At 35.9% G+C, this 12,420-nt stretch overlaps 1 protein-coding gene, 1 long non-coding RNA gene and 4 other non-coding genes across 7 annotated transcripts; all 6 read left to right on the top strand.

Moving 5' to 3' along the window:
• The first annotated feature begins 214 nt into the window (after positions 1-214).
• Positions 215-7,642, top strand: LOC148802708 (uncharacterized). Its single transcript, XR_016081925.1, has 3 exons — positions 215-416; positions 1,927-6,403; positions 6,847-7,642. It is a non-coding gene; the product is annotated as an uncharacterized LOC148802708 (long non-coding RNA).
• On the top strand, positions 639-727 carry LOC148802712 (small nucleolar RNA snoR8a). Its single transcript, XR_016083324.1, has one exon. It is a non-coding gene; the product is annotated as a small nucleolar RNA snoR8a (small nucleolar RNA).
• LOC148802711 (small nucleolar RNA snoR8a) lies at positions 1,363-1,453 on the top strand. The gene has a single exon (XR_016083325.1). It is a non-coding gene; the product is annotated as a small nucleolar RNA snoR8a (small nucleolar RNA).
• On the top strand, positions 2,534-2,666 carry LOC148802710 (small nucleolar RNA snoR126). Its single transcript, XR_016083316.1, has one exon. It is a non-coding gene; the product is annotated as a small nucleolar RNA snoR126 (small nucleolar RNA).
• Positions 3,775-3,864, top strand: LOC148802709 (small nucleolar RNA snoR8a). The gene has a single exon (XR_016083323.1). It is a non-coding gene; the product is annotated as a small nucleolar RNA snoR8a (small nucleolar RNA).
• A 1,902-nt stretch (positions 7,643-9,544) lies between the features above and the next one.
• LOC104603487 (uncharacterized) lies at positions 9,545-11,363 on the top strand. 2 transcript variants are annotated; one of them, XM_088896949.1, is made up of 3 exons: positions 9,545-9,901; positions 10,062-10,400; positions 10,529-11,363. In XM_088896949.1, the coding sequence occupies exons 1-3, from the start codon at positions 9,659-9,661 to the stop codon at positions 11,018-11,020; spliced, it is 1,074 nt and encodes a 357-aa protein (XP_088753075.1). In that variant the 5' UTR covers positions 9,545-9,658; the 3' UTR covers positions 11,021-11,363. The 2 variants fall into 2 exon arrangements, with proteins under 2 accessions (XP_088753075.1, XP_010265833.1); XM_010267531.3 differs by having other exon boundaries at positions 9,546-9,949.
• The last annotated feature ends 1,057 nt before the right edge of the window (positions 11,364-12,420 follow it).

The raw sequence follows: 12,420 nt of genomic DNA, 5'->3' as shown, positions 1-12,420 counted from the left end.
ATGAGTCGACGATTCGATTTCCCAGGTCAGTGATTTTTTGACAAAATCAACAGTTTTTGACCTAAGAATAGGTTAGAAATGAAATGGAATCGGTTGCTTGGACGATTTCTGGACCAAACGGTCCGACCGTCTATATTTTAGAAGAATAATAATAGTGGAAATGTCAAATGTCTATTTTTGTCATTTTGTAAGTTGGTGATATACAAACCCTAACTCTGTCCCACTCTCCCGCTCTCAAAACTCTATTTATCAACATCCCCCACCCCCATCTTCAGAGCTCTCGCTCTAATCGTCTTCTGGTGCCATTTCCCTGGGACTGACTCGCTGGCATGTCTTGTTCCCTGTCTCTCTGTCGCTGATTGGGTTTCTCCGTTCATCTAGTGGCTTCTTTCCGTAACATAAGTTCAATTTTCATGGTATCAATGTCCACCTTATTTTGTTTTATTTTTAGCACTTGTTTTACGTTGTTGTCGTCATGATTTGTGTTAAGAAACCAGTAGGGTGTGCAACTGGTTGTGTATGTCCAATTTTGATTGCTCTTTTTTTTTGTGTTTGTGGGCTTATTTTGATTCTCTTTTCCTTTTTATTATTATTATTTTTTTGTTTGGAGATGAGATTTAAGATATGTTCTGTGGCAGTAGGTGTAGTGATTATGAGAAATTCATTGTTCTGAATGCTATCACCATGGCATGACAGACCGATTTCACACCCATAGAATATGAGCACCACCATTAATTTTTTGTTGTTCATTGGCTATTTTTGTTGTTATTTCAATGTTTGTGCTCTTTATTTGTTGTTATTTTTGCAATCAGTTCTAAGCAATGTACCCATTGATGATAATGAAAAGCAAGAGCAGACTATATTATCGGTATGTTTAATCAACAAAATGCGGTCTAGAAAATCATATAATGGGATTTGGGCAAACAATTGTTTTTCCCTTTTATATTTGTCAACATGACATAACTACGTTAATCCCCATTTTTGGAGAAGTGGGTTTCTTTAGGTTTACACAGCGTTGAGCATTAATGTGCTTTATGGTCTACTACCGTTCTTGAACCCCTAATCTGTTAATAACAAAGAAATCCTTGGATTATTATTAAGTTTATCTTTGTACTTTGTTGTTATTTCAATGTTTGTGTTCTTTATTCTGATTCCTTTAATATTTTCTTGGGGCCATGATTAGTTAAATTATTTATTCTGATTTTTATGTTTTTTATTATATGCTAACGGACTAATTGTGGGTGTGCATTTGCCTGCGTTTATCTGATTTTACGACTTTATTTTATGTGTCTGAGTTTTGTTTTTCCCTCTTTCTCTTAATTTTCTTTGTTTAGAGATGAGATTAGAATATATGCAATGATGGCAGGTACGATAACTGTAAGAAATTTCTTTTTTTTGAATGCTATTGAAATGACATAACAGATGCATTGTACACCCATAGAATATGAGTGCAAATCTAGAATTCAAGCTATTTATTTATTTATTTTTTAAATCCGCTTGTTAATTGTCTATCATCTGTGGATGCCATTGTCTTATTTATTGAGTGAATTATTTTCTAATGTTCTTTTGTACTGATTTGTTCTGGGGGATTAATTTTTTTTTTCATGCCAAGTTGTTTGGCATGTTGAGTTCTATACACTTAAATTGTTTTGTATTTGAATGATTGAGTTTTGTGGTATTAGATGTATTGAGTCTGAAGGTGCTTTATGCCCACATCAAAAAGTTATTTGTTTTTTAATAGTTCTATGTTCTATTTCTTTTTTTTTTTCATGTTTTCTTCTGACCATTTTGTTGAGATCATTCTTCAAGTCTGATGGTTTGTTCTTAATATACATTGTGAGACCAATGTAGTGTGTTTGGATATGAATCTAGTTTTTCTATTCTTTTAGTTATTATTGATTGGAAATGGTATCATGCTATCTGCAGTGTAGGGGTGTAACATGGGTGGGCTTGGGCTGGTGATTTGTCAAGATTTGAATGGAACTCACCTGACGGTCCACGGCTGATGTTGTTTAAATTCTTCAAATCAGTTACTCGACTTGTGCCCCTAGTGCTGTGGTGCCATGTCATGACATTATAGATGCATGGAATATCAGCACCACCACCAATCTAGAATAAAAAATGGAATATCAGCACCACCACCAATCTAGAATAAAAAATTGTTTTTAAGTAATTTTTCCTTATTCATTGGTTGTAATGTTGGGGCGAAAAATGTTTATTCTTGTTCCCAAGTGGATTACTTTCTCATTATCATCAGCTAAATCGCATAATTGTGAACTGACTAAAAAAAAATACCCCCAACCACTTGCAACATTTTTACTGATTTCAATCATATTCTTTCATTTTGTTGTTTTAGACATCAAATTTGGGGGTGGTTGATGGTAGAACATGCCTGATGAAAAGTTGGGCATATGAAAGCCTATTCTGTCAATAACAGAAGTATCCAAGGGTTAGTGATGTGGTCTACTATTTATTATTTGTTAATTTATTTTTTATGTTCTATTTTTTTTTGATATTTTTATTCTCTTCCTTTAGGCCATGATGACAGAAATCGTTTCTCGATTCTGATAAGGGTTTCTTATTATACATTAAGAGACCAACCAGATATCTGTTTGACCTTCTTATTATCTGGTTCTGATGACTTTATTTGTGCGTGTCTGAGCCTCCATTACTTTTCTCTTTTAATTGTTTTTGTTTAGACATGATATTATGATATATGCTGTGTTGATGGTTGTAATGGTTATAAGGAAATTTTCTTAGTGCTTTCACCATTGGCATGACAGAAGTGGTCTACTATTTATTATTTGTTAATTTATTTTTTATGTTCTATTTTTTTTCTGATATTTTTTATTCTCTTCCTTTAGGCCATGATGACAGAAATCGTTTCTCGATTCTGATAAGGGTTTCTTATTATACATTAAGAGACCAACCAGATATCTGTTTGACCTTCTTATTATCTGGTTCTGATGACTTCATTTGTGCGTGTCTGAACCTCCATTACTTTTCTCTTTTAATTGTTTTTGTTTAGAGATGATATTATGATATTTGCTGTGTTGATGATTGTAATGGTTATAAGGAAATTTTCTTAGTGCTTTCACCATTGGCATGACAGAAGCATTCTACACATTGAATTCGAGTTTTTTGTCTTCTTTTGATTTGTTGAGGACACATTTAGGGTTTTCCACTTCTTTGAAACGAGACAACCGGGGCACAATAAACTGTTATATGGTTTATGATTGTTTTTGTCTTCTTTTGATTTGTAAAGTTCTGAGGCACAATAAACTGTTATATGGTTTTGCTGAATTGATAAATTGTAGCCTAAAATTATGTAATGCGAAATTAAACCTCTCCCTTTTTCTCAATTAAACCTCGTTCTTTTCATTTATTTACGTTCTGTGTTTTAAATGTCATTGAATCTGAGGGTGCTTTATGGTTGATCTTTTGTTACAAAAGAAAAAAACCGGGGTGCTTGAAGCCCTAATCCATCAATAACAGAGATACTTAGGGTTCATGGTTTCAATTACCTGTATCCATATAGCCAATCTCATATGATATAGTGGGTATAAGCCACTATATGGTATAGATGATGTCGATTTTAATATTTGTTATTTTATTTCTGTGATGTTTTTGCATCTATTTCATCTGGCCATTGTTATTGAAATCACTTCTCATTTATGATATCTGGGGTTCTTATTATATGTTAAGAGACCAGCCCTATTTTCATTTGACTTGTACATCTTGTTCCATTGAATCCACTTACAATTTGGTATGATGGTGGATGCGATGATTATAAGTAATTCCTCGTTCTGAATGCCATTGCCATGGCATGACAGACTCATTTTACACCCATAGAATATGAGCACCACCACCACCACCACCAATCTAGTATGAATGATTCATTTTAAATGAGTTTTGCCTCTTTTTGACCATTATCTTGGGATTGAATTTTTTTACAATTTGTAATAAGATTTATAGCTTTTTTTAATTCCATTGAAATTTCAGGAGATTTCAGTTCTCTTTGAGATGATGGAAATCAATCACAAGACATAGGGCCTGTTAGTTTCTAGGGAATAGGGATCTTGAAACAGAATTTGAATGGGCCATTCTGATTCCAACTGTTTGGTTGGGTGGAATCAAAATCATTCCCATTCCTGGTATTCCCCCATTTGAGGGAATGGCCATTCTCTCCCCCTCGGAAATGAAATCCCATTCCAGCTGATTTCAATTTGTCTGAACCAAACAGACTATGGGAATAGTAGATCATTCCAATTCTGATTCCAAAGGATTTTGATTCTGATAATTTTTGACAAAAAGACATAGGGCCTGTTAGTTTCAAGGGAATAGGGGTGGTCTTGAAACAGAATTTGAATGGGCCATTCTGATTTTAACTGTTTGGTTGAGTGGAATCAAAATCATTCCCATTCCTGGTATTCCCCATTTGAGGGAATGGCCATTCTCTCCCCCAATAGTAGATCATTCCAATTCTGATTCGAAAGGATTTTGATTCTGATAATTTTTGACAAAAAAATGAAGTATGGGAAAAAATTCGGGATCATGTATAAATCTGTTATTAAAATTTTATACTTTTAGCACTTTAGGAGATTAATGTATTTACAATATCATAGAAAATTGATAGCTTTATTTCAATGCACTTACGGTAAGTTTTTCCTAGAAAACGCTTTGCTGAATACTACCTTTTGATAGTTCTATAAATCACTTTTCTAAATCTCAACCAAAGAGTAACAAGTTGATTGAATAAACATGCCTAAGACCATGGGGTGTGAAACCTACTTCCACAGGGAGCTCAGACCGGGTATTGGCAGACTCCTTCACCAAATGTGAACTTGCAAGAGACCTGACCTAGTTTCTTAAAGGACATTTATTAAAGTAATTACATTATGTTTTAAATAAATTCTTGTATCCAATATAATCTACATGTTGGGAAGTTTCTTTTAGTTCACCTGTTCTACATTCATGAATAGGTTTGGAGGTTGGGCGATTGAATTTGGTAATTTATTGACTTTTGCCACTGCTAGAGGTGCTTTTCATATGGTACCTTATGAACAGCCATCAAGAGCCTTGCATCTTTTCAGTTTATTTGTCCATGAAAGGTGATTGCCAAATACAACTCATCCATCCATTGACCGAAAACTACTAAATAATCCAATGGCATGTACCTTGTTTTTTCAAGGGTCTTACTTTTGTAACATCAGTTCTACACTGATTGATAAAGCCGTAGCGTGAAACTTTGTTCATGATTTGAATTCTTTAGTGGAGAAAGACCCAATAAATTGATCAAGGATAAGGATGTTTATACTATCTCTCAGTGATCAATTGCACTACTCAAAGTTTGGACCTGATCTTACATTCTGACACCCATTTATGGAACATCTCTTTTTACAAATAGTGGAGTTATAAATGGAAATATTAGACTGCCCAAGCTGCCATTGCTAATCAGTCAACAAGTTTGACAATCAAATGGAGTTTTTCCAAATGTTCAATGTATTTCAGCTACAACATGGATAAGTAACGTAAGTTCTCTCATTCCACTGTCCCAATTTATGATCATAAACTCCCATGATGCCAGGTTATTGGCTTGAAGTAAAAGTTAACAGACATTGAGTATTCTATTGGCTTGAAGGAAAAGTTATCTAGATTTTCTCTATCCCATCAAAGAAAGAAGAGATCCAATAATATCACACCAGAAAAAAAATATTAAGATACACCACCCAAGGCCAAATTCGTTTTGGACACAATTCACTTCCATTCCATCTACATTCTTAGATCTTTGTATCAAGAAGATATTTATTACAATTTAAAACCAGTATGTTTCCCAATGATACTCTCTTGTAGTAAGAGCTATAAATACTTTTACCTGTTATTGAACATAGATGAGATTAAGCTCAAAGATTATTAATAGACAAGCATAAGACAAATATATGAACACCAAAATATCAAATAGTTATCTACTTTCTGCACGAGCAAAAGGATCCCCATAGAAATGTTTGGTCAGGTGCTAACGGTGAGTTCGAACCACCAGTCTTACCATTAAACATGACATGAGACAAACAAAGGCATGAGATTGCTTTGTATCGTCTATAGCAGTTGCATTTTCTTCGTCCATGTAATCCTAGAAGAGAACAGTTAACGACAGTAAACAACAAATATGAAGAAAGAAGTTTCAAATATGGGGTTACTTGTCAATTCAAATCAATTCATCTTACCATATTTCTAATGTAATGTATTTTATGCAAAAATAGGTCTGAATGTTTTGGCGCATTGTATAGCGTATTCAGTGTGTCATAAGTGATGTGTTAGACAGTTTCAGCTCCCTCTAGATGCTCCGAGGGTTTGTACTTTGAAGGAACATGGGAGGCAATGCTGTATTCCTTGTCTGGAACTGGTAATTGCTAGAATTTATAATCTTGTGGTCTTTTTGTTGGAGGTTATGACAAAATAACCTCTCAATCTATAGAAAAGTAAGTAATTTTGAATCATCAGAGTCAACATATGATAAAGATATACAAGAACAGGAGCGAATTTCTATTTCTTCCGTGTGTAAATCCATGTACGGTATAGTCTTTGCAATATACATGGAGCTTCCATTGCAATGCAATGTGAAGATTAACTTGAGAGATTTCTTGTATTCGAAGTTCAAGGAATTAACTACGGTGCATTCATTGATATTGACTGTATGTTAAATTCAAAACCAATCAATCAACTTGTTTTTTCATTTGTTCATGCTTCACAAAGTGTACATACATGTTTAATTTGATTAGCTGTATTTACCATTATGTTCATCCAATCCAAAAACTAAGATTTTATTATGTTATTTCTTATGGGCAGATAACCTGAAGAAAAGAGCCGTTTGTCATTTGAGTTGTACCTATTCACTGCAATCTGGGTTCTAGATTGCCCCTTTTTGGGGAAGTAAAAGACTGAGTACGTGGTTCAAAACTGTCATATATGGGCCGAATGGGTATAATCAATCAAAGGATAAATGGGGATCATCAAATCCAGACAAAGAAAACAAAATGGGTCACTTGAAAGCTCCTCCAAAAAACGGAGTTAAATCTTCATGGAAACTTTACTCATCAATGCATTGCAAGAGATGATAATGGTAAAATCTTAATGGCCAATTAGGTACCAGAAGAACAAGGATTGAAGCAGACGCCAAAATTGCTATTCAAACTCTGCATTGTGGAGATGCAGCAGATCCCTCCTGTGTGAGTGAGTGCCACCAGATTGTGCAAAATCATCTACCTCAACAGTAAACATCTGGGGAGAAGGCAACCAAGCTGCTGATTGGTTAGCAAAAATTGTCCATGTGGGCTTAGATTCTATCACTGATTCAATTCCTTGGCAACTTTCATGTATTGTATCCCCTCTCTAATGTTTACGAAGAAAATTCCTTCAAAATATTAGCACTTAGGCCATGTTTGGGAGTGCTTAAAAAAGTGGTTATTTGGGTTGGAACCACACTATTAAGCACTTTATTGGTATTTGGAAAATAAGTCCGAAATAAGTGATTATTTTAGAAATAAAGAAGACTTATTTTTTAAGCCCAAATTTTCAGTTTTTTTAAGTGCACTTGTACGATAAGCATTTATTCAATTGTTTCATCCAAAATTATCTCTAGTTAAATTTTAAAATATCGCTTATAAAATTATTCCTAGTTGAGTTGTATAAATGTGCTTTGATAAAAGTATGTTTATAGAAGTATTTCTATAAAAATGCTTTCGTAAAAGTATTTTTATATCTCATAAAATTTAAAAAAAAATAAAGGATAAAATAGTCACAAATGCTTATTTAAGTGCATAATGGAGAAAAAGCCTACTAAAGGTCCAATATAAAAGTACTTTTATATTTCGTAAAATTTGAAACAAAACAAAGGATAAAATCCTCAGTTTTGACCAAATCAATGTTTTTTTTATCAAATCCTCAGTTTTAGCAAAACCAGACCTCTAATTAATTGAGTCAGGTGACGGTTTGAGCAATTTGACTATCCAAATCAACGACAGGTTGGAAGCGGTCTGAATTCAAATTCAAATTAGATTCAGTTAAATGTGACCCGATTTTGATTCATTTGTAATTGGATTGTATATGGATCCACCCATATCTGATCCATAAAATATTTAATTGTATATGATTATGTAACTTAAAACTTATATTTTATATCTATATCTATTAGTAAACTTGGTTTTAATGTTGCGTTTTTCACTAAAACGAAATTGATTCAAGATTTATAAAACTTATTTTCAATATGTTTTGTTTATGATATTAGAATATCAAACTCATTTTTGTTCAATTTATGAATACTATTTTAATATCCGGTTGCAATTGATTAAAATCCAAATATAAATGAAAGAAATTAATGTGGATCGAAACCTTATATCCATTTTGATCCGATCCATTTTGCAACCCCATTTGCCCACCTCAAGTTTGATATACATGTATGTAAAATTAAGTAGGGAGGTCAACAGTTCGGGTCTGAGTTGGGACAGGGTACAACTCAGAACCAAACCAATCGATTCTTGAGACAATCAGGTATGATCCGATGAATCTGAATATAATAAACCTACTAAACATATCATACAATCGAGTCTGAATGGATTCGGAATTAGGTAGAATTGATCCCAAACCAATAATAGTTGGAACAATAAATTAGGAATTGAAACTATTAGACTTGGCAAAAAGTTGATCCAATCCGTGAATCTGACCCAATCCAACTCGAAAAAGCAGAGTTAGGGTCTCATATTTAGCTACCTAAATGTGAGAATGGATTGACCCGACACGACCTAACCCAGAAAACTGGATTGGATTGGGTTGGGTCATGGGTCAACCCGCTGACCCAATTGTCAAGTTTAATTGGGACTATTTATGCATTGTTAGAAGTTTCCACTCTTTAAATTGTTAAATGTTCAAGTTTTTTTTATTTTGTATTTGGAATTTTAAGATTAATTTTTTTAATTTTGACATTTTTCATGTAATTTTTTTTTATTTTTTTAAATTTCAATTATCAATTATTTTTTGGGATGACTCGAAGTGACTCATGGGTCAACCCTAACCCGGGGCATTTAGGGTTAGGGTCTAACATTTAAGAACCCAACCCGAAATTCAATCTGGCCCGAAATCAACCCAAAGGGTTTTTACCCAACCCACACAACCAAATTGCCAGGTCTAGAAACCATCCATTGGTATAACCACATACGACCCAATCGATTTGAATCCATCGGGTCACCCGACCCATTGGCATTTGTAGGATGGATCTTGGAATTACATAAATGGGCTAGTTATAGACCCAGGTGGAAAGCCAATCTGGGTAAAATCCACACGATGCATGATTGTTTGGTCAGGCATCAGTCAATTGGCCGTTGGGTTGGTTGACTATGGTGAAGAAGAAAAAGGATGAATGGGACGGACAGAGCAGAGACAAAAAGAAGGAAGAAGAGAAGGCGATAAGGCGCCACCACAAGAGCGCTACAAACAAGGAGGGCCCTAGGCCAAATGATTCCCGTCCCTTTGCCGATTAACAAAGGCCACCGCTCCTTCTCTCTACACACAAAGCTAAAGCAAGCTTGAGGAAAGAGGAAGGTGGCCTTGCCTTTCCACATGCGCTATCTCTCTCTTTCCCTTCTTTCCTTATTCACCACCACCCATGAGGAAGCTCTGCCCAAATTTCGAACGCGAAGATGCCCTCGAGACCGTCCTCGAGGTCCCCATCCCCGAAGAGATGTTCGCCAGCATGGGCGGCACCGCCGCCGTCCGGTGGCAGAATATGTATAACTGGATGAAGTCCCAATGCGCCGATAAGTTGGATTCGGCGCCCCCTCTTGGTGGTCGTAGTGCCGAGCTCCAGGTCCTTCTCAATGTCGTCGGCTCCCCTCTCATTCCTGTTCAGGTGCAGACCGAAACCACCGTCAGCCGTCCCATCAAAAACTGTTCTATCGTCAGTAACCATTTTCGCCTTGTTAATTTCTTTCTGGGGTTCTGTTTCTTAATTCTCTCGTATTGTAATGTCCTCCATCTCAGTTGGTTGGTTGGTTTATTATATTATATAGGAAGCTTCGACAGCCAAATACATAGTTCAGCAGTACATAGCGGCAACGGGCGGACAAGCAGCATTGAACTCGGTGCACAGCATGTACGCCATCGGACAGGTGAAGATGAGTGCCTCTGAGTTCCATGTGAACAACGATTGCGTGAAGCCAAAGGACGACGTTGAGATTGGTGGCTTCGTCCTCTGGCAAAAGAACCCAGACCTCTGGCTCCTGGAGCTGGTCGTCTCCGGCTGCAAGCTCAGCGCCGGAAGTGACGGCAAGGTCGGCTGGAGGCAATCCGGTGCTCAACAATCCCATGCCACAAAGGGTCCACCCAGACCCTTGCGTCGCTTCTTCCAGGTACGTACAGCGCAAAATTGTCAATTAAATTCTTCTTCTTCTGAAGTTTGTTCCAGCTACACCATGATCGGTGAAGCAAAAATGGTTTCTTAATGGGACGTACTTACGGAGCCTATATGTATATACAGGGACTGGATCCAAGGTCGACGGCCAATTTATTTTCAGACGCCATGTGCATAGGAGAGAAGGTTATCAACAACGAAGACTGCTTCATACTGAAGCTTGATGCCAGTGCAGCAAGCTTGAAGGCCCGAAATACCAACGCCATGGAGATGATCCACCACACAGTGTGGGGCTACTTTAGCCAGAGAACTGGTCTTATGGTGAAATTTGAGGACTCCCACCTAGTGAGGATCAAAGGAAAGAAAGGAGATTCGTGTGTGTTTTGGGAGACAAGCATAGAGTCTGTGATCGATGACTACAGATCAATCGAAGGAATCAACATTGCACACAGCGGCAAGACCTCTGTCACCCTGCTCAGATACGGAGAGGGCTCCGTCAACCACAAGAGGAAGATGGAAGAGAAATGGACCATTGAGGAGGTTGATTTTAACGTTTGGGGTTTAACTATGGATTGCTTTCTACCTCCCTCAGACCTCAAAAAGGAAGGGGATGAATGAAATCAGACAGGAAAGGCTCCATAAAAAAAAGAAAAAGAAAAGAAAAAAAAAAGAAAGAAAGAAAGAAAAAGAAAAAGAAACACAAAACAAAGCAAAAGACGGAAACCTGGTGAAAATCTGTATATATATAACTGAGCTGGAAATTCTTGTTAATTTGCTTTTTTTTTTTTTGGAAAGTTACTGATAATGGTGCTACACCCACAAAATCCACTTTTGTAAAATTGTAATACTTCGGTTATTATGTAGTTATAGTATCCTTTTGTACATCTATACCCTCTGATTATATTTTTAAAGACTATATTGTCATCAACAAATGTAGAAATTAAGATTAGAAATTTGGTTATCTTTTTGACCTACTTTCTTCCTCAATGTAATTGCTTGTAAGGGCATTTTAGTCTATTCTCATCATTCTGTTTGAAACAACACTAATGGGTGGATGTTTAAGGTTGCAGGTAAAGATAAGGGAGATTTTATTGTGCACTTGTAAGAAATTTGAGACTAGGGGATTTATATGTTAAATTTTTCAATAAATCAAAATTTCCACTCCCTTCTTTTCTTTCCTTTTAAGTGTATTTGGTTTAGTAAGAAATAAGAGAGAAATGTAAAGTTTGTTTGCCATAAACATGGCATCCTGAGATCAGTTGACTAATTTCAAACAGCTGGTGATGTACCCAAATTCCATATATGTACTCAATAGTGACATCGAGAATATTTCTGTACTTCTGTTCTTTATTTCATGGGAATATATTCCCAATGCAAGACCATAATAGTTGTTCGAATGGACTTTGCACTGACTGAATCCGATTTCCTCAATAGTATATCAATCAACCCAAAAGAGATCTAAGCCATCAAACTGATAGATTGAATTAATCTTTGACCATCAAAGTAATACATCAAGATTTCAATTGTGGCATGGTAACAATTAATGTGAAAGTAAGATTCAGAAAGGTCTGAACCTTGGATATAACAAATATTGGTTTAAACAAATTAGAAAAAAAAATTACCGAGTAATAAAGCTATAAGCTAGCTGATAATTTGTATGCATTAGATAATAAACAAATACTCTGGCCGTAGCTTATCACCTGTATGATCCCTAAGTTGGACTATGTTTACAAGCTGCACATATGGGTCTAACTAGGGGTGCAAGTGTGCAATATGGGTTGGGTTAACCCGAAACCGACCCAAAAAAATCGAGATAGATTGGATTGGGTTGAAGCCTTGAAGGTTGGGTCAGGTCAGGGTTAAGGTTGGAAAATATTAATCAAACTTAACTTTGGGTTGGGTTAACCTGATCTGACGTATCTTCATATTTTTATATAAATTGAGGGGTGGCTGCCTGGCTCAGTTGGTGTGGTAGCTGGCTTATTCCAGCAGAAACTTTGTGGAATTATCTCTAGGTA

Source organism: Nelumbo nucifera, chromosome 2 (assembly GCF_055504915.1).
Source record: "Nelumbo nucifera cultivar China Antique chromosome 2, China Antique-T2T, whole genome shotgun sequence".
Lineage (NCBI taxonomy): Eukaryota > Viridiplantae > Streptophyta > Magnoliopsida > Proteales > Nelumbonaceae > Nelumbo > Nelumbo nucifera.
The sequence above is the reverse complement of the archived record's forward strand: the minus strand, read 5'-3'. Positions and strand labels throughout refer to the sequence as shown.

What these genes read in the sequence shown, in the direction of transcription:
- LOC104603487 (XM_010267531.3), top strand. Translation starts at nt 9,659, where the DNA reads ATGAGGAAGCTCTGCCCAAATTTCGAACGCGAAGATGCCCTCGAGACC. An exon ending in CCATCAAAAACTGTTCTATC is followed by an intron (nt 9,950 to 10,061) that starts GTCAGTAACCAT and finishes TATATTATATAG; the next exon opens with GAAGCTTCGACAGCCAAATA. An exon ending in CCTTGCGTCGCTTCTTCCAG is followed by an intron (nt 10,401 to 10,528) that starts GTACGTACAGCG and finishes ATGTATATACAG; the next exon opens with GGACTGGATCCAAGGTCGAC.